This window comes from Trachemys scripta, chromosome 3, assembly GCF_013100865.1.
Source record: "Trachemys scripta elegans isolate TJP31775 chromosome 3, CAS_Tse_1.0, whole genome shotgun sequence".
NCBI classification, from domain to species: domain Eukaryota; kingdom Metazoa; phylum Chordata; order Testudines; family Emydidae; genus Trachemys; species Trachemys scripta.
Genome location: NC_048300.1, coordinates 26,186,030 through 26,207,487, shown reverse-complemented (window position 1 = coordinate 26,207,487; position 21,458 = coordinate 26,186,030). Strand labels below are relative to the sequence as shown.

Below are 21,458 nucleotides of genomic sequence, written 5' to 3'. Positions count from 1 at the left end.
ACACCAACAAACGGTGGAGCTGAAAGAGAGAGAAGCCCCAAAAGAGAAGGAAAGGCTAAAGCATAAAGGATGGGCAGGGGCAGATCCCACAGCCCACAGGTACTCTCCCTCTCCAAGGAACACACAGCTGGAACAAGTTGTGCCTTGCATACATAGAAGTAGACTGCACTGAAGAATACTTTACCACTTTTGAAAGGCTATGTGAGGTTCATAAAGTTCTAGAGGACAAGAAATTCCAACTTTGATGACTAAGCTCTCAGGAAGGGGATGAGCAGAGAAATATGAACAATTGTTTGATCTTTCTACACAGGACCTGTTCCTGAGCATACGTTCTGAAGAAGTCAGACGTGCAATTTGGGATAAATCTCTGGAACCTGTCCAAAAAACAGCAGTTCTGGCTTATTCCTATATGCAAGCCAGAATGTCCACTGAGTGTAAGCTGCAGAGGGAAGGGACAGAAGTGCAGACTTATAGGGGGGGTGGCATTTTGTCTCTGGGAAGGGAGAGGAGGGTGGCTGAGAGCCTAGGAACTCCCCATTAGGATCTCACATGCAGGCCCCTGTAAAGGAGAATGGTCATTTAGGTCTTCAGACTTTACCTTGATTACCCGAAATTGTGAAAGAAGATTAAAGCGTGGGGTTTTTTTTTTTCAGTTTATATTGAAAACATTGATCAAGGCAGTTTATGAACTTGGGGGAGGGAAGGGATTCTGAAAACCAATCTAAAAAGGAAATGAAGTAAATGAGTAATTCAAATACTCTTTTCTCCACTAAAATGCAGTAAGAAAATACTAGTAATTGGAGGATGACAGTAGGGCAAATAGTACAAATATTCTTTCCCTTTGCTTATGCAATTTTAATGGGTTGGTTGGTTTGTTTTTATAATTGCAGCAATGCATGGAGCTAGATTCTGAGGATTTTTCTCACTAACTTGAGTATCCTACTCTTAAATTGTTTCTCATTAGTACTCAACTTTCATTTCAAGATTTGCAGGCATCTCATGGAGAATCATTTGAAAAACACTTAAGATGTGTTAATATTTTTATTATTACTACTGGGGATGTTTTTGTGAAAAAAATCCTTTTCTTTAAAAGACGTTTGTTGCATTTTTCTCACATGAAGTAATAATGTGTCAGTTTAACATTACAGTTAGTTGCTCTGGAAATGATTGAAACCATAAACAAGACTATGACTAAGGAATAAGCAGTAGGAACAGATTCTATTTCTTCACAGACCACTAATAATAAATAAGGACCAAGAAAAAGGCCTGAAAAGAAGACAAATAAACAAACTTTTATTTTGGAAACAGAATGCTGCTTGACGCCATGCCTCTTCTCCTCTCCCCTCCCTCTGCCCCAATTTTCCATGTGGAATAATTTGCTCTTTTAGATTGATTGATTTTTTTTGTTTGTTTGTTTTTTTGGTTAAGCACCCAGTTCCCTTTGATTAATTTCCCTTTGGTGCTTTTCTGGATTAGGTCTTTCAGGTGCAATTTTGAAAAGACTTTTAAGAAGTAACTTTACTTTGATGAGCAGTCACAGTGAAGTCTAATAAAATTAATCACTTTTCAGAATCAGCACCTAAACTAGTTCTTATTTTGGTTTTGATTGCAGTGTATTTGGGAAACACAAGTAGTCTTAAGTTATTTTTTATGTTGTTCAATTTGGTAAACTAACAAAATACAGATTCAATAGAGCAATTTCTTAAAATAGCAATTTTGGTATGTGTTTTTTAAATTTGACTCTCAGCAATATTAGTGTAAAACAATTCCAAATTCGCAGCACTAGAATACTGAAAGTAGACACACAAATTCCTTAATAGATAGCAATACAAAGAAATCTTTTCTCACTTAATTAATGTAAGATTTGTTTCATTTTACTTACTTAGAAGATGCTTATGCTACAGTGATGATGGCTATGTAATTACCTAATCTATAGCAATAATGGTACTTTTTGTAGACGTGGCTCTCTTTTTTTTTTCTTTTTAGATTCCCAAGCTTTAGGGAGAGCATTTTATAACTACAATCTTTTTCTCATATTTTAAAAAGATTTTCTTACAGAAAACTTTGTGTGTTGTTTTGTGTAGGGTTATTTTGAAAGCTGCAACATACATAGAAACAGGATAGCCGGCTTTGAGGTCAAAGCTTATGCCAACCCTACAGTAGTTCGGTGTGAAATCCATCACGGTCAGACTGGAGGAATCTATGTTCATGAAAAAGGAAGAGGACAATTCATAGAGAATAAAATCTATGCAAACAATTTTGCAGGTGTTTGGATTACCTCAAACAGTGACCCAACAATAAGGTTGGTTTGTTTCTTTAGTGGTTGGGTGTTTAGTTGGTGCTTGTTTGTAGGAATGTTTTAGGGAGAAAGGGAAAATGCGTGCCATATTACTTCCATTTTTGAATAACATTAACATTCCTACATATATAAAAATGACATGTATGTGTCAGGGTGCAATGGAATTATATTTTTAATTTGCATGCATACAGTACATTTTTAGAAGTATATAGTTTCTTAAAATTCTGCAATCCTGACATTATTCTAGATTTCAAAACCTGGTAAGTTTCACATATATTTGTACATTTTCTGTATATGTTTAGATTATATGGTACAGTGTAACTTACTTTCATAGTTTTGTAACGTGTGGTTTTGTTCCTTAGGGGCAATGCAATTTTTAATGGGAATCAAGGTGGAGTTTACATCTTTGGTGATGGGAGAGGCCTTATTGAAGGAAATGACATTTATGGTAAATTTATACATTTACCTTATTGCATCTTGGACTTTTTATATTGTGTGTGCCAAATTTTCCTAAAGTATGACTCCTTTCAATAGGTAATGCATTAGCAGGAATTCAGATTCGAACAAATAGTTGTCCCATTGTTCGACACAACAAGATTCATGATGGCCAACATGGTGGAATTTATGTGGTGAGTACTAACTACATATAGAGTCTAGGTGTGCAAATTCTTCTAGGTAGTATTTTCTGTGGATGTTATGGAAGTGTAATGCCTTGTATACACACTTAAACTTTAAAGTAAACATTTAAAGTTTCCTTTTCTGTTTTGTTATACTTTGATTGAAGTAGTTTCTTACGTTCTACAGATATATTCACCTAATTACAATTAATCTTGTTTTAATTTTGGCAAATATAGCTAGAATATTTCTTTTAAATTCAAGACATTGCTCTACAGTGTAATTTTAAAAGAGCTAGCTAGCAAAATATCAAATTTAAAAAACAAAAAAAATGTTTTACCTTACATCAGTTTTTGGTAATAATTTGACATCATGTACACTTAAAATCTAGAAACCTGGAGCATTTCACAATTATCACTAGACTGACAAAATTCCTATCTCCCCACCCACAAGCTGGCTGGCATGTGTTACTAAAAGTACGCAGAGAAGTTAGAAGTCAGAAGTCAAGACTAGAATCTAAGTCTCTAGCATGTGAAACCAAGGGTTATATAAAATGAACTGAAACTCTCAGACTAGAATTGTATAATTATTTGTCTTACTATCTGACCCTCAGAGTCTAATGTTGCTTTAATTTTAAACACAAATGCACCAGTAAAGATTGTTATATACTTAAGGAAGAAACATGACAATTTATATAACTTATTTTATTTTTAATAGACAATGCTGGATGTAAGATTAGAACCTGGTTTCCTACCACACACAGTTGAGTGCAGAGCTCCACTAGCAAAACCCAGCAGAGATTTCTAAACTTCAGTACAAACCCTTGAAATCTCAAGTAGTAAATCAAATGTAAAACGAGAAATACTTAATCTGTTTTTACACTTAAAATGTTCAGAAATATAAATTCTCATGAATAGTACAAAATGATTTTAAAAATGGTAGTAACTTGAGAACCCTGGGAAACTTCTACCATAAGGACATCACACCTGGACAAAGCAATTTTTTTTCCCTACAAGAAGAAAAAGGCCATAAAGTCAATATTTGCAAGAGACTACTTTATTTAATCTTCGACTTATCTTGCTTGTATTTAGCATGAAAAAGGACAAGGTGTTATTGAAGAAAATGAAGTTTACAGTAATACTTTGGCTGGAGTCTGGGTGACAACAGGAAGTACTCCAGTATTGAGGAGAAATAGAATACATAGTGGGAAACAGGTGGGTTTTGTTTTGCGTGATAGAAATACTGTTTTCACACTTCTTCCTTACTTCTAATTTAATTATTTTATTTTTAATGTCAGGTTGGTGTTTATTTTTATGACAATGGACATGGAGTGTTGGAGGACAATGACATCTATAATCACATGTACTCAGGGGTTCAAATAAGGTAATATGTGTTTTCATTTTACATCTAAAAAGAGATTTTATTGTATTACCCTTATTTCTCTCTTTACTCCTCCTTATCATTCGGTTTCTAAAATTTACCCTGGGGGAGGAGGGTATCCTTTTAAATCTAGTGTTCTTTGTTTCAATTCAAGGGGAGGAATTCTTGTCAGGAGAATCTGGATACTGACTTTTATCTCCAGTTTCTTTCTCCGTTGATAATAGTGTGAAGTCTTAAGTCTATTTGTTTCCAAGTAAGCAATCAAGGATTTCTAAAGGCTTACAAGCAATGTCTTTTATATTTTTACATGGGGTCTGATGTGTAAACCTACAGAACGCTGATGTGATTGATGTATTATTTTTTTCCTGATCTTCAGATGTATTTTAAATGTTTAGTTTTAGGAAACCTTTTTTAATAATTCATTTGCTTGTGGTTATCTGTAGAACTGGAAGCAACCCCAAAATTAGGCGCAACAAAATCTGGGGAGGTCAGAATGGTGGTATTCTTGTTTATAATTCTGGTAGGTCTATTCTTTCATTTTTTTCAGACCTTAAGATGCTTTGCAACATGGTTATTAGAAAGACAGTTATGTTGAATTTTTTTTTTTATAGGGCTTGGATTTATAGAAGACAATGAAATTTTTGATAATGCAATGGCTGGAGTATGGATTAAGACAGACAGTAATCCTACGCTAAGAAGAAATAAAATCCATGATGGAAGAGATGGGGGCATCTGTATATTTAATGGGGGCAGAGGTAGCATTCTTTCCTCATCAGAATACACTAAATATATTGGATTATAACCTAATTTCAGATTAAGATATTGTTCTTTTAAATTGCTCTTTAGAAATTTGATTATTTTTCTTTATGAAGTAGTAAAATATTTATTTAAAATGTACTGATGCTTTTTAGTGTCATCAGTTAAATCTGTAATATTAAACTGTAACAGGCAAAGGAATAATTCACCTCATCCAGGAAGCCTATTCCAGACTGCTTCTATAAGGCTAGACTTCTTCCTTATTACCTGCGATCTACATTTGTAACTTTTTTGCCATTTAACTGAAGGACAAAAGGTCTGATGTAACCATCAAATTGAAGATCCCAGATCTTGGATTTGTGGGGGTTTTGTTTTTGTTTTTAAAAGTATGGTTTTTGTCAATACCAAAGATCTGGAAAGAGCCAGACTTCCCCTACTACCCACTAAAAGGAAAATATCTTATTAAGAAATTAGGTGGGTAGTCCTTCATTGTGGATTATAAACTTTAATTTTAGGTTATGTAGTTTTGAGTTGAGCTGCACTGCAGCGGCAAAGTACCAGTCAAAAAATTATGCTCTCCTTTGAGACTACCAAATGCTGCTGTAGAAAAAAGAACAGAGCACAAAGTCTGACAGATTTGGTTTTCTTAAATATAGAGTAGCCTCTAGGTCAGTGGCTCTCAACCTTTCCAGACTACTGTACCCCTTTCAGGAGTCTTTGTCTTGCGTACCCCAAAGTTTCACCTCATTTAAAAAGCTACTTGCTTACAAAATCAGACATAAAAAATACGAGTGTCATAGCACACTATTACTGAAAAACTGCTTGCTTTCTTATTTTTACCATATAATTATAAAATAAATCAATTGGAATATACTTACATTTCAGAGTATTAGTATATAGAGCCGTATAAACAAGTCATTATATGAAATTGTATTTTGTACTGACTTGGCTACTGCTTTATATGTAGCCTGTTGTAAAGCTACACAAAAATCTAGATGAGTTGATGTATCCCCAGGGGTACGTGTACACCTGGTTGAGAACCACTAGTCTAGGTGTATTACTTACGAGCTTATTGTGGGTCATAGGTCCCATGTTTTCACCATTGTACTGAAAATCCTAGTTGTATTAAATATCCTTAGATGCATATAAATTGAGAATAACTTTCAAAGGATGATGTGTATTATCTCCAATATCCTGTTAATCCTTTCATCCTGGGAATACCCATCACTGGCATTGAAACCATTGGTACTATGAGTAAAATATCATACAAATTGCATATAAAGAGAAACACAATGATGCTTAGCCTTAAATCTGGTGTTTGTTGTTGGTTCTGTTGTAGGTCTCCTTGAAGAGAATGATATTTTTAGGAATGCTCAAGCTGGTGTTCTCATCAGCACCAACAGTCACCCTGTGTTAAGGAAAAATCGAATATTTGATGGCTTTGCTGCAGGTTTGTATTCTTTAAATCATATTTTGAAGGGTTAGAGTTTACAGATTTTAGTTCAGTATTTATAACAGGCAAGAGTCCTTTTCTACAGCTAGGATTATTATTCATTTGAACAGTGTGAGATATTCTACAGTTATATTCTAGAAATCATTTGGGATTTTAGAATTGTGAAAATGCCAGTTTTGCAGCATTCTCTGAGATTGTCAGGAAATAATGCAGTTTCTATCTCATCACATAGCAGACTTTCTAGTAACTGTTCACAATTTTCTTTTGAAAGTCAATCAGGATGTAAATGTTACTGACTTGGTGAGAGTTGACTTGAATTTTCTATCACTAATCCTGTTTTAGAGCAAGGACAATTTTAGCAACATACTTCTGAGATTCTGGAATCACTTTGCGTGGAAGGCATCAAAAGTATTGAAATCTGTATTTTTCTATGGAATCAGTTGAATAGGAATACTAAGTCTTATTGTAATAATGGTGACTTTCATATACTGCTGCTTGTTAGAAATTGTGCTATAATAGTTCTTTAATCCTAATCAATTGAAATTGCATGCTTGAGTTTTCTCCATTTGTCTTTCAGAAAAAGCAAGCTTCTGTGAAGACCTTTAAAAGGTCTTGCTTCTGTGTACTGCTGGGGAGCTGCCAAAATGAGTTCTGGCCAAGTGACCTGAAGGAGTTTGATTTCTGAAAATCTTGGGCTTAATCAACAGACTTTTTGGGTGCCCAACTTGATATCTTTTCAGATAGTGTATAGTTCCTGAAAACCAGGTCAAGATGGGCACCTAAAAACATAACATCACTTTTGAAAATCTTGGCCAGTTGTACTGCTCTGTTATCTGAGAAACTAGTGGTTTGATTATTAGTTGCTAATTGGAAAACATGAAATTGGCTTTACCTCTATGAAGAGATGCAGTGGGAATGTTTGGACTTTAGCTCGGTCAGTCACAGCACAATTTCTAGATATTAGTCATTTTGCCAATGACTGTCTGACAGATAGTAGGAAATACTAAGTGCTTTAACTGTAAATCTGGCTGTTGAAAAAGTATAAAATGCACACTAAAGCTTTGATTCTCTACCTCACCTCCCCCAAATACAGGTATTGAAATAACAAATCATGCAACTGCAACATTAGAAGGCAATCAGATTTTCAACAACCGTTTTGGAGGCTTATTTCTGGCATCTGGTGTCAATGTAACAATGAAAGGTGTGTGGATTTTATATTGCATATTTGTTTACATATGACATTTCTTAAAGATGAATGGGATGCTGGAGACTTCAGTATTGTAGAATTTGTCATATCCCAGTGTCTCATTTTTGGCAGTATTACACTTTAAATTGCCCTGAACCTAAAAACTTCATCTAAAAGAAATAAGTTGAGCTTTGTTCAGAGTTAAACCAATAGCTGGAACACCTTTAAAGCACTGCAGATTCCAAGGGAATAGAATGAAAACTACTGTTTGTATCTAAATTTTCCCTGGCAGACTGTAGCCTTTTCCATTGACAACTTCATCGGTTAATCCAGGGTTGGCCAACCTGAGCCTGAGAAGGAGCCAGAATTTACCAATGTATATTGCCGAAGAGCCACAGTACTACGTTAGCAGCCCCCCATCAACTCGGCCCCTCCCCCCCTGCTCCCAGCACCTCCCACCCACTGGCAGCCCCTGTGATCAGCACCTCCTGTCAACTGTTTCATGGCGTGCAGGAGGCTCTGGGGAGGGGGAGGAGTGAGGGCACAGCAGGCTCAAGGGAGGGGGTAGGGTCTGTCACAGAGCCAGAGGTTAAGCAGTGAGCACCCCCACCACCACCCCGGCACATTGGAAAGTTGGCACCAGTAGCTCCAGCCCTGGAATCAGTGCCTATACAAGGAGCCACATATTAACGTCTAAAGAGCCACAGGTTTGGCCACCCCTGAGTTAATCCTTCTTCAGACTGTTTTGATATTGGTTAATTTTTTCTGGTTGTGAATTTGAAAGACCATACTAAATTCCTGTAATCAGAACTCCTTGCTACATGAGTGAAAACAAGTAGCCAGTATGGTTCAGAAACTTACTTTAACAGACTTGTAAAGTAAGTAGCTATGAACCAAACACTAGTGAGGCACCACTTTGCAAGTGGATTATAAAGCTAGTTGTGAGACAGCAGACTTGGGTACCAAGATTCTTAGGGTCTGTGCTTGGTTCTAGAGGAAAGTATGACCTACTGCTAAGAACAATGGGTATAGATGGACTGAGTGGATGAGACCTGTGTTCTATTCCCAGCTCTGCTGGAAGTAACCTTTTACAACTTGTTACCTTATTTGAAAAATTAGGGGAAATAGTCTGCTTCCTAGAATATGGGTGTGAAACCTTGGTCAATAAGGGCTGTGGGTACTACTGAAAGAAGTAAGACTAGAGCTGCTTGGTGTTTTTCTCTGTCTCACTTTCAATGAGGATTTCAGTTCTGCTGTGCATTCCCTGAGGTATGCAGAAGCAGCCTTATCAATTGGCCTACTAATCTGACAGCAACCCTGACCTGGAATCTAGAAGGGATGGCTTAGTTGTTTACCTATCAGGAATACTTAAACTCTGGAACTATAGCCTAAAATTCTGACATGGAGAACTCAACCTGTTCCTGTAGTTCCCTTACTCACAGGGAATTCTGTGCATAATTAACGAGCTGCACATATTTTTAATTTTTTGTGCAGAAAAAACTTTCTGCAAGAAAGTTGCTGCTGTTCCGCCTTTTGCCTATCAGAGGGTGCTATGGCACTAGAACAGAGCAGCAGCTCCTGGCCAGCTAGGAAAGAGAAAGTGTCTGCCTTCTTCACAGCGTCTATCAGGCCAGGGTGGGAGACAGACAGCATGGGGCTGCTGGGGGGGGGGGGGTCAGACGGGCTAGTGAGGGAGGACTGGGGTAGGGGCTGAATGGGTGTGGAGGTGCAGGGCCACATGGGGGCTGAGTGGGGCCACAGAGACACATAGGGACAGGAGGGCCAAAAGAACACATGGGGGTGCAGGGGCAGATGTACCTGCCTGAATGGGAGAGGCTAGGGATCAGCCAGGGTCTGCATGGGGGGAGAGCTCCCTAACAATCCCTCTCTGCCCCCCCAAAAACCTTGTTCTGTACTCTCCCCCCCCACCCAAAAATTCTCACCCAGGCTCCTTCCCAGCAATTACTTGCCTCTCCCTCAGCTCCTCCGTTACCCTGACTCCCCCAAACCTTTTGCACTGCTTCTGAGGGGTGCAGGAAATACGGTTCTGTATTGTAATTTAAATAAATTATTACTCAAAGTTCTGTATTAATATGTCTAGTTAAGGAATCTATTTGTCAAAAAACATTTCCTTAATCTTTTTTGTTGTCTGTACTGTTAGACATACTTGCCGACAGGTATTTTGAAATAAATGTAATTGAAACTGGTGTGATTATATTATTTTGACAAATGCAGAATTTGAAAATACCGTGTGCACAAGAATTCCCCCAGGAGTATTCCATGGGGGATGGGGCGGGTGAGACCTAAAAGGAATGTTCTAATTATCTGATAGTTTATCCTTTTATTACAGATAACAAAATAATGAACAATCAAGATGCCATAGAAAAGGCTGTCAGTAGAGGCCAGTGTCTATATAAGATATCAAGTTACACCAGCTACCCAATGCATGACTTCTACAGGTAACAAATTTATAAACAGTTGTAGGTCATGAAAGGTAAGAAAAAATAGTAATCTCCCTCACCTAGCATCCCTCTAGCATATAAGTGATTAAATAGAAAGCTGTGTAGTGTAAATGATGAACCAACTTAGATCTATTTTCTAGAGTCTGCAAGTTAAGTACTCAGATGTAATATAAAAATGATTGGTTTTTTTATTAAGAACATTACTTCTACAAGGAGGTTGGTATTTTTATGTGCGTAACATTGCCAATTACAGATGTGCCTGTTAGCACCTGTCCATTTTCAAATCATGCCTAATGTGCTCCATTTTACTTTAGATGTCACACCTGTAACACCACAGATCGTAATGCCATATGTGTGAACTGCATTAAGAAGTGCCATCAAGGACATGATGTAGAATTTATTAGACACGATAGGTATGTTAACAAGAATGAATACTTTGGCTGAGCAGTTTTACCATTCAGACTTAAAGCAAGTTTAATTCTCCTACTGAAGATAATTTTTTTCTTCTAGGTTTTTCTGTGACTGTGGTGCTGGAACACTGTCTAATCCCTGTACGCTAGCTGGAGAGCCTACCCATGATACAGATACACTATATGACTCTGCTCCACCTATAGAATCTAATACATTGCAGCACAACTAAATTCCTTTCAGAAAAAAAAGTCCTGCCATTCTAATATCATAACTGTTAAACTTTTTTTTGGAGGAAATTATACTTGCCCATTTCTGCAGAAAGAGACTGTATTAAAAATGGATGTGTAAGGTGTTGACACTATGGAGCTCAACCTACCAAAAAGAAAGTGGCAATATGTTGACTCAGGATAACAGAACTGGGCGTTTTAGCATTACTGTGTAAACAAAGACTCTTGAAGGGACAGAAGTGAAGAAAATAAGCTGCAATTTTGTACAGATACCAACTTCTGAAAAGCTGGTGTTTTTACAAGTAGCATTGAAATGCAGTCAAATTTGCAGTAGTACTATTCTGTAGACAAGCAGCATTCTTTGTTGCTGCTGTTATGGACATGGGTACCAATTGCTTTTGTAACATGGTAAAATGTGAGCTAGCACTTCTGCATTTCTTTTGATTTTTTTTTAACATTTACTCAGATTGAAAAATATGATTTTAAATGCTTTACTCATGTAGTTTGTTTTTAATTTCAAGCAAAAAAATCTTATTGTACTTGAATGTGTCCTGTTTTGTTAGCACACCTAGACTTGCTGTAACTGTACTCATGTCCCAGTATGTACGTTCTTTCTATGAAAGAGAAAACACTAATCTTAAATTATATCCAGCAATTTTTCTGGTATCCTTTGAAAAAGTTAAAATAATCTCCTTCCCTGCCCCAGCAACAGTCTGTCCTCAAATCACCCTAACAAAAAGCAAGTGTTTTAATGAGACTTCCTAGCATAAATAATGCACTATAAAACAAAGTACTCATGTAACTAAGTTTTGTGAATGAAAGTTTTACTATGTTTTAAAGTACACATTAGAAAGTCTCCTCAGAACAAGCTTGTATTTTATTCTGTTCATAGTTTTTTTTTGAACAGTCTGGACATTACCTATATCAACAGTGGGAAATCACAACAATTTCCTGCTATAATGAAGCTGAGACAAGTATATATACAGCTCAATACAGTTTCATAGCTTTTTTCCATTTATGTGTATTGGTGACAGTGGGTAATCAACAGCCTGAAAGTGTATGCATGTACCATAACATCTAGACTTAATATATTGTGGAGTATTCAATAACCATTATGTAGAGGGTAGGTAAGAATTAAAAGGGTTTAATTTCCTAGGAAAGAAAATGGAAAAATGGTCATTTTTAAAAAATAAAGTTTATTAGATCATCATGTTGTCTGCATACCATCTTTGCGAGAAAACCACCACTCTAACACTTGTTACTGTATCTTACAGATTATTGATTACAGTCATCAGTTTAGGAACAGCTTTATCTCCTGCTGCATTCTCAGCCACCAGGCAAAGGTGCCTAAAGGGGGGGAAAAAATTAGTCCACATTGCTAAGTAACATTTATGTTTAGTAAAAGAGATCTAGTAAGTTCTTCACTAAGTAATATGTTTTCTAGGTAAATCTGTCTCCACCTTTTTAAGGATGGATCATGAGTTTTTCTGGCAGGCAATTAATCAAAATAAGGGGCTAACCCTCCTTTGCCTTCAGTTTTACCACTTAATTTAATTAGTCTATTTTTGAAGAAGTGGTTTTTTAATGTCTAAGGATGTATTTTATTACTTTTTTATTCAGATACTTGATAGGTTTCATATGAATTTTTAAAGGATAGTCTTATGATTTTAAACATATTACTGTTTCTCTGAAGTCATGTAGCACCTAACATCTAGCCAAGGCATACTTCTAAAAATAACATAGGTGAACCTTGAGAAAATGTCTGGCTCCCCCTAGGAGCCAAGAGAAAAACTTCCCCACCCCCTTTCTGTTGTGCCACTTAATCACCCTCTACATAGCACAGCACCTGAGTTTTTGGGGGGGGGGGGGTTTTTTTGTTTGTTTTTTAATTTCAGGAAATAACTTACCTAAACAGTCTCAGTGAGAGTGTAACTTTCTCAAAGTCTTGTGCTTTTCTGTGACCTTTCTGAATAACTTCCTCTGGAATATTAGCAAGCCTTGCTGCATTGAAACCATAGCTTTTAGGACAAGCTCCTCTAATGAATTTATAGAGGAATGTAATAGTTTCCTGGCTTGGATCTTCACTCTCATTTTCAACCATACATGCCTTAAAAAAAAGTTATAAAAGCAGTTTATCCAATACTTTTAGATTAGTGTACATAGACATTTCCTTCTTTCAGGACACCCTTTTTGATTACAGGTAGAAAACTGAGGTTCTAGGCACATTGTGGAACATGGCCTACCAATAAAAACCCCACTTCCCAAAGTGATTCAAATACCTTTCCTTGAAGTTCAACAGTTTATACATACCATATGGCCCAGTCGCACAGCAGCACTGTGTGAATAGTCCTCTACTAATGAATAATAGTGTGTGGAAAAAAGCGTGCGACACTTTATATTTTCTGCAAGTTCTTTAACAACTGCACTTGCTATAGCTGTACCATCAAAAGTAGCTGTGCCTCTTCCTGCAAGAGAAGAAGAAAATCCTTCACACATCCAAAGTGGAACGAACTAACTTGCGTTTCTAGACACTAAGCAAAATCTGAGTTCAACCCAGCATTTAAAGAGATAACTTAAGCCAGATTCAAGTTATTATACATGTTATTGAAATAGAGCCCCTTAAATTACTAACAGCTTGTCTACTCAGGGAAGTTAGTGCAAAACAACTACAGTGGAATTTATAGCACAACCTCTCTTGGAAGCTTATTCTAGAATTTATCTATCCTTATACTTAAGTTAGATTTTTAGAAAGATTTTTCTAAATCTCTCTCTTGCGGCAGAATAAGCCCACTACTACTTGTCCTACCTTGAGTGGACATGTAAAACAATTGATCACTGTCCTCTTAACAGAGCTGAAGACTTATCAGGTCCCTCAGTCCTCTTTTCTCAAGACTAAGCAAGCTGAGTTTTCCTAACCTTCTTTCATAGGCCAAGTTTTCTAAACTTTTCATCATTTTTGTTTTCTCTTCTGGACTCCAGCTGAAGCCTCACCAGTATGGTGTACAGTGGGAGAATTACCTCACGTCTTCAATATAAACACTCCTATTAATTAACTCCAGAATATTAGCCTTTTTTCCCATTGTATCCCACTGTTGACTCATTCAGTTTGTGATCCACTATAACCCCAAAATCCTTTTCAGCTGTACTATCACATAGCCAGTTATTTCCCATTTTGTAATTGGACATTTGAGTTTTCCTTCCTAAGAGTAGTGCTTTGCACGTATCTTTAATGAATTTTACCTTGTTGACTTCATACCAATTCTCTAAATTGTCAAAGTCAATTAACTCTGTCATCCAAAGTGCTAGCAACCCTTCCCAACTTGGTGTCATCTGCAAATTTCATAAGCATACTCTTCTCTCAAAAGTCATTAATGAAAATACTGAATTAATACTCAACCCAGGACTGACCCCTGTGGGTCTTCACTAGATACATCTTCCCAGTTTGACAGCAAACCATTAATAACACTGAGTACAGCCTTTCAACCAAAAGTGTAGCCTCTATGATAATTCAATCTAGTCACATTTCCCTAGTGTTCTTACTACAATCAAGATATATCATGTCTACAACTTCCCCACCCTGTAATGCTGTCGAAGGAAATTAGATTGGTTTGGCATGCGTTGTTCTTGACAAATCCATGCTGGCTATTCCTTATAACCTATTATCCTCTAGGTGCTGACAAATTATTTTATAATGAGTTCCAGTAGCTTTCCAGATATCAAAGTTAGTCTGACTGGTCTATAATTTCCCAGGTTCTCTTTGTTCCCTTTTTTAAAGATCTTTGCCCTTTTCCAGTCTCTGGGACTTCACTTGTCCTCCAGGAGTTCTTAAAGAAAAGTGCTAAGGGTTCCAAGATTGCTTCAGCTAGTTCCTCCAAGTATCACCTATGATGAATATCACCAGGCTCTCCTGACTTGAATACATCTAATTTATCTAAATACTCTAACCTGTTCTTTATATATTTTGGCTTGTGTTTCTTCCCCACTGTTAATACTAATTGTGTTGAATATGTGGTCACCATTAACCTTTTTCATGAAGACAAACAAAATAGACTTAAACAAATCGGTCTTTATGTCAACAGTTATTAACTTTTCCTCTCTAAGGAGAGGACCTAAGTTTTCCTTCATCTTTCTCTTACTCCTGATGTATTTATTACCATCTCAGATTTGCAACTAATTCTTCCTTTGCTGGTCAGAATCAAGTCTAAAATGGCTATTCCCCCTCTCCCCCCCCACCCCCCGTTATTTCCTCCACTTTCTGGAACAAAATGTCCCCAATAAGTTCTTGAAATGTGTGTGCTGCTATATTAATTTTGCAACAGACGTAGTTAAAGTCCCCCGTAAATATCCAAAACACAAGACTTGGCTATTTGTTCTAGAAATGCCTCTTCCTCCTAGTCTTGATTTGGTAGTCTACAGTAGACTTCTACCATGATATCATTTTTTTTTTTTTAACACCCGGTCAGACTTTTAACTGGTCTATTCTCACCTCCTTCTGGACCTCAAAACAAGTGATAAGTATTCTTGATAAATAATGCAACACCACCTCTCTTTTTTTCCCATCTGGATTCCTGAACAAGCTATGCCCCTCTATACCAATATTCCAGTCATGAGATTTATCCACAAACTCTGATGTCAACTAAGTCATAATTTAGCTTATGTACTAATACTTCCAGTTTTCCCTGTTTATTCCCCATACTTATTAAAAGAGCCTGAATACCTAGTTCATCCACAAGCACAAGGGAATGCTCTGTTGCATGCCGGAGTATGCTGGAAGTCTCACTCAGCTCAACAAAAAAGGTACTCTCTCCTAAAAAGGACAAAAACAAAGCTTCATTCAAAGCATATAGAAGTTTTGCAAAGGCAGGCATGTACAGCATACAATTCAACAATACAACATTTATTAGCAGCTAGTTTAGTCTGTGACCAGAGATTTAGCAAGAGAATCTCACTAGGAAAAAGCTGAGCTTAAAAAAAAAAAAAAAAAAAAGACATTCAGACTATCAGGTAGGGGAAAAAGCATAACTGAGTGAAAACTGGCAATACTAAAAAAAACAACCCTGTTTGTACACTAGTCTTAATGTAAAAAAGCAAGCAGGAAAAAAACAAAGTTCTTTCTCTGGTAGAAGAATAACTGGTGAAATGGTGACAAGAACCAATGAACGTTGAGAAAATGATGGGGAAGGGGATATTAGACTGTTAAATGTTGTTACAAACACCTATTTAACTCCATTTACTAACATTTTTGGAAAATAACTCCTTTGTTACAGATTTCAATTTAAGACAAAATTCAAACGTCCCAGAGATTCTCCAACGAAGTAAGAGAAAACTAGGCTTGAAATTTCTGCTATTTCTACAAACACAATACAAGCAGAAGTAACATATTTCAGATCTTTACATATCACAAAATTCTCAATGGGACTCACCTGAGTAGAATTCTGAACTGACAAAACACAAAGTTCCATACATGCAAGACAGCAGACTTTGCAGCAGCTATTTTTAAATGGTCAAATTAAACCAGATATGAACTTAACTTTCTCCAGCTGGGGGGAAATCCCATAGATGTATTTAATTTAACCAGTAACTCTTCTCAGGTTTCAATAAAACTTTGACAAGGAGGAAGTTTTTGGAGACAGAGCAGAATTATCCTGAGGAATTTTGAACACTTGCTGCTTCTTTCAAGTAACTCTTCAGTCCTGCTATCAATTCTCCTTCCACTGACTGCCATAAAGCTGTTCTCTCTCCTCCCACTGATATGTTTAAATGATGCTGATGTTGACAGTCATATTTCCAAAATGAGCTCTCATGCAGTATTCAATATTGCTTCTCAGATGACTACTGTATGCATTAATTCCATGTGTGTATGTGGTATTCTAAGATGTGTGGCCGATTAAGGAGAAACCAGTGTTACATGCCCTGATTTCTCTAGACCACATCTTTATACAGATGTGCAGGACATTTTTGCAAGAACTTTTCATTAACAGAAATAAAAATGGAACATTGTAGAGCTACAAATCCAGCCCAAGATAGAGAGAGTGAATATAATATAGCAAGCCCCCAATCCCTGGCAGATGGAGCAGAGCCCCCTGCCCCAACTAAGCTTCACAATCATCATTGGTGAGTCCAGTATTAAAGTGTTTAAAATTATTTAAAAACTTATACTGTGTATGTATATAATGTCTTTTGTCTGGTGAAAAGAAATTCGCTGGAACCTAAGCCCCCCTATTTACATTAATTCTTATGGGGAAACTGAATTTGCTTAACATAGTTTTGCTTAAAGTTGCATTTTTCAAGAACAACTACGTCATTAAGTGAGGAGTTACTGTATATGCTTATGAATCCGTAAGTCCTCATGTCTCCACCTCCCTGACACTTATACCTCTGCCCTACAGTCAGCTACCATGCAATCAACCTCTTCCACACTGGCTTCCTTCTTTTTCCCTAAATAGATGGCTAAGAAAATATTCCAAGAAATCTGTGAGCTCTACTTTTCTACATTCTCTGAGTGATGTGGACTCAGTTCTTGATGCATTTTGACATCAAGAACCTGGAAAGCAGCCCTGACCTAAGCCACACTGTTTTGGATATTTGTGAGGCAGATGATGTTCCTATAACAGAGCCTTACACCACAAAAGTCTAAGTAGTAGCTGACTTTCTCTGTTCCAAAGTACTTGGAAAAGGGTATTCTATGGAGACCTGCCATCAGCTGTTTAACTTCCAGAAAGCTACCTCAAAATTTGTCTCCCAACGTGGACTCCAATTTCAAGGGTAATCAAGAGTGTTATCCTGGTCTCCCATCAGACATAATAGACAAGCATGTGGAATACCCAGACACAACTGAGGTCCTGTTTCTGCCCTGAAAGCCACACCTCAGGGTTCACTCTCCCCCAGGAGACAGGTAAGTGCAGAACTGCAACTGGCTGGCCCCTTTAATACAGGATGACATACACAGCTTCAGCCTCAGACTTGATCCACTAGCAAGGGTTTAGAATTGTACCCAAATGTCTAGAAAACCACCCAGTGAACGATTTGAATCTACTCAAGTACTTTTACCAACCTACTCAGTTCTACATGGGTACAATTTTAGGAACTCACCTGACATAATTTTGTCTGAAGCACCTAGTCTTGTAAATACTCTGTCAATAGGAGTAAGCCTGCAAGCTTCAGCAGGTACATAGCATCCCAACTGAGCCATTATTGCCAAAAGGCCAGCCTGCAGAACAAAAAGAAAAAGCATACTACTGTCCAACTTTTCTCCTCCCACATGCTTCACTTGGTGATTTAGTTCCACAGCAAGAACGAAGGAATCAAAGTACATCTTCCCCGTCTCCTGGACCCATAGACACTACATTGCATCATACACCAGCTAGGACTACAAGAGTGTCAGACCTCAGGCTAAGCAGCACTGAACCTAGCTAATAATTGGACAGATATCTTTGAAAAAACAAAAGACTACAGGAATTGGTGTTGGCAATTCAGTACTCCCTCCCCCACCTAACTCCAAAGTGCATATTGAATCAATATGCCAACAGAGAAGCACCCTCTATCCAATGAAATGAAGTCCTGAGCCCAACTGCATTTATTAAAGAACCTCTGCCACTTCCTGAGAACAAGAGTATGTGTCTTGTTTCTCTGACTAAATTCTTATTGGCAGGTTACATCCTTCTTATGTAAATACTTGCTGTATTTTCAACCAGAATATTTTTCACTTTACAGCCCAAACTGCTGACATGTTGCTGTGTGCTGTCAACTGTGACTACACTCCAACCTTGAGATTTCAATAGTGCATTTAATAATTCCTTGATGTAATGTTCTTTAGTGCCCTGGAACAAAAGATGTTTTAAGTAACCATATTTCATAGTCACCTGTCTCATTAGTGTAGATTTGCCACCCATGTTTGGGCCAGTTACTAAAACACAGTAGGCTTCACTATTGCGGTCTTCATCTTCATTCTTGGAACCTATCACAATATCATTAGGAATAAAATCATCCCCGAAAAATGTTGTTGTAATGCATGGATGGCGTGAACCTTTAAGCTCCAAGAAGGGTGGAGTATTCTGTTCTGGCAGTAGAATTACAGGTCGGCAGAATGGTCCATCACCACCTTGACTATAGTTAGCAAGGCACATCAAGACATCTACAAAAGTCAGAAAAATTCCAATTAATTGTAATTATCCCCCATTCCTGGATTTTTCATTGTGCACATACCCCAAAAAAAAAAAAAAAGTTACTCACCTTCTCGTAACTGTTGTTCTTCAAGAGGTGTTGCTCATATCAATTCCAATCAGGTGTGTGTGTGCAGTCAGTCATCGGGAGAAATGTGCAGTGGCACCTGACGACAGATGGGGGAGGGATAGCTCAATGGTTTGAGCATTGGCCCGCTAAACCCAGGGTTGTGAGTTCAATCCTTGAGGGGTCCATTTAGGGATCTGGGACAAAAAATCAGTCTGGGGATTGGTCCTGCTTTGAGCAGGGGGCTGGACTAGATGACCTCCTGAGGTCCCTTCCAACCCTGATATTCTAAGATTAAGAGCAGCAGGTATTCCAGGATAAGCGATATGGGTGGCTGTATTAGGGGTGTGCGGCACTGAGCGCACCAGATTGTGAACCTTTTCCACTTGGCCAGGTAGGCAGCCTTAGGTGAGGGTTTCCTGCTACCAAGCTGGACCTTCCTAACCTGCTTGGAGCACGAGTTCCATGGGTTTTAGCCATGAAGCTTCCAAGCCATGGAGGTCGGGGTGCTGAAGGCAACCATGGTCCTGGGTAATCAGGTCTAGGACCAGGGACAATGCAATAAGGGTGTCCACCAACAGCTCAGTAGCATGGTACCAGCGTTGGCAAGGCCATGCCGGCGCCACCAGTATGATCGCCACCTTATCTCTGCAGCTCTTGAGGAGGACCTTGTGGAGGAGTGGGAACACGTACAGCAGATGTTCCATCCAGGGGAGGAGAAATGCGTCCGCAAGAGAGCTTGGACTGTGATTCGCGGACATTTCCTGTTGCCTTGTGTGGCAAAGAGGTCGATCTGGGAAACTCCCCACCTCTGAAACTCTGTGCATCACATCCAGACGGATGGACCACTCATGGTTGTGAAAGGATTTGCTGAGGTAGTCGGCCAGCTCGTTCTGGGAACCTGGGAGGTAGGATGCTTCCAGGACCTGGAACGCAAAGGTCAGGGCAGTGCCAATGAGAGCTGTGCCAGGGATCAGTGCTGGGAGGTTGAGGAACGGTGCCACGACATTGAATTATGCCGGGAGCGGCACCATGATGGGGTGTGGTGCCATCTGGTGCCAGGGAATGGTGCCGCAGACACGTAGTCAGAGATCATTGAGGCAATCTCCGCATCAGCATCGCCGGCTTGCTTCTAGACGGTGCCGTGCGCTGCAGTACCGGAGGCTTATCCCAAACAGCCGGGGACTGTGGTGAAATCCCTCGCGGTCTCAATGGTGTCCGGGATGGACGGGAACTCGATGTCCTCCACCTCACACTCCTAGCTGGTGCTTATGGACTCTCGTGGACTCGACGGCCCCCCCTTGTGAGGCCAAAGTCGATCGTGCCATCTCCTGGGTCACCAGTGCTGGGTGCTCCTCTCCGGGATACACACCAGTGGCTCTTTCCAAAGTGGCCATCCTCGGCACAGGCAAGCACCCCTGTCCGACTTTCGGTGCTGTTTCTGTAACACCAGGAGTGGAAGCGGTGCCGCATCGCCTCTGACGGCTGCAGTGTTGGGGAGCGCCGGTGCAGAGTGTCTCTATACCCAGAGTCCTTCCTTGGTACCGCTTCACGTACAGAGGCCAGAGCACTCCGCCTAGAGGAGCTCAGCACCGGATCCTGCCCGCCCGAGGCTGGCTGGGGACGAAGAGCCACCTCCCTCAGGGGCTGTTTTAGGCAAAAGTTCCATATCTTCTTCGTCCTGGGACAAAACCCCTTGTAGATCGTGCAGCGGTCCGTTTGTCTTGAGACAAGAGTCGTGGGGGTCGCCTGTTGGCATGGGCTCATGGCAGGATCTGCAGGGTTTGAATCCTTGGGACTGAGGCAGCACGTGCCTCGAGTCCCCAGGAGAAACAGGAAAGGAGCACCTCCACTCCTATCCTACTAACAAACTATAAACTATTACAACTCTGAAATTATGCTAGGAGAACTACAAGAGCACTTGTAAGAGCAAGCCCCCACAATTCCAACGACCGTCACTGGCAGTAAGAAGGAACTGAGGAAGTGCTGGGTCAGCAGGATCATATGTTCACCGCCATGGTGGCACCACTGCCAGGGTCTCTACAGCTGACCCAATGGGTGCTGCTAGGGGAAAAACTTTCCGACGACTGTGCACATGGCACGCACACACCTAATTGGAATAGATATGAGCAATCACTTGAAGAACAAGATGATCCTTCCCTCTCCTGAGGAGATTACCCTTGCCGAACCTTTAATACATTAGTAGCACTCACGCTTTCTGAAGTGGAGACTATATGTAAAGATTTTATATTTCCCACCCAATTGATTTTATTTGGTCATAAGTAATTTCCTCCACTGGACATCACTTTAAATATAAGCCTTCAACATCTGCCTTGTGCTTTGGTTAGAAGGCAAAAACTCAAGTACACAAGCAATATATATTTGTATTTAGTGCATCTTGCACTAGATTTCCCCGGGTTCTGACAGAAAACTCGGAAGA

General features: G+C 39.0%; 2 protein-coding genes across 8 annotated transcripts in view; one reads left to right on the top strand and one right to left on the bottom strand.

Moving 5' to 3' along the window:
* Positions 1–11,996, top strand: part of FBXO11 (F-box protein 11) — a 181,418-nt gene extending 169,422 nt beyond the window's left edge. For all 4 annotated transcript variants that reach the window (XM_034764327.1, XM_034764326.1, XM_034764328.1 and 1 more), the window contains exons 12-23: positions 2,085–2,302; positions 2,662–2,747; positions 2,834–2,928; positions 4,006–4,128; positions 4,212–4,297; positions 4,738–4,814; positions 4,906–5,049; positions 6,390–6,500; positions 7,597–7,704; positions 10,040–10,148; positions 10,466–10,564; positions 10,662–11,996. In XM_034764327.1, the coding sequence (XP_034620218.1) occupies positions 2,085–2,302; positions 2,662–2,747; positions 2,834–2,928; positions 4,006–4,128; positions 4,212–4,297; positions 4,738–4,814; positions 4,906–5,049; positions 6,390–6,500; positions 7,597–7,704; positions 10,040–10,148; positions 10,466–10,564; positions 10,662–10,791 (1,386 nt within the window). In that variant the 3' untranslated portion in view covers positions 10,792–11,996. The remainder of the gene's footprint in view (positions 1–2,084; positions 2,303–2,661; positions 2,748–2,833; positions 2,929–4,005; positions 4,129–4,211; positions 4,298–4,737; positions 4,815–4,905; positions 5,050–6,389; positions 6,501–7,596; positions 7,705–10,039; positions 10,149–10,465; positions 10,565–10,661) is intronic.
* MSH6 (mutS homolog 6) overlaps positions 11,966–21,458 on the bottom strand; it is a 28,764-nt gene continuing 19,271 nt past the window's right edge. For 2 of the 4 annotated variants that reach the window (XM_034764323.1, XM_034764325.1), the window contains exons 5-10: positions 18,652–18,923; positions 17,882–17,999; positions 15,507–15,596; positions 13,100–13,254; positions 12,697–12,896; positions 11,966–12,136 (exon numbers count right to left, since the gene is read on the bottom strand). In XM_034764323.1, coding sequence (XP_034620214.1) covers positions 12,058–12,136; positions 12,697–12,896; positions 13,100–13,254; positions 15,507–15,596; positions 17,882–17,999; positions 18,652–18,923 — 914 coding nt within the window. In that variant the 3' untranslated portion in view covers positions 11,966–12,057. Of the gene's footprint in view, positions 12,137–12,696; positions 12,897–13,099; positions 13,255–15,506; positions 15,597–17,881; positions 18,000–18,651; positions 18,924–21,458 lie in introns of those variants that run through there. The other 2 variants (XM_034764324.1, XR_004644951.1) reach the window with 2 other exon arrangements.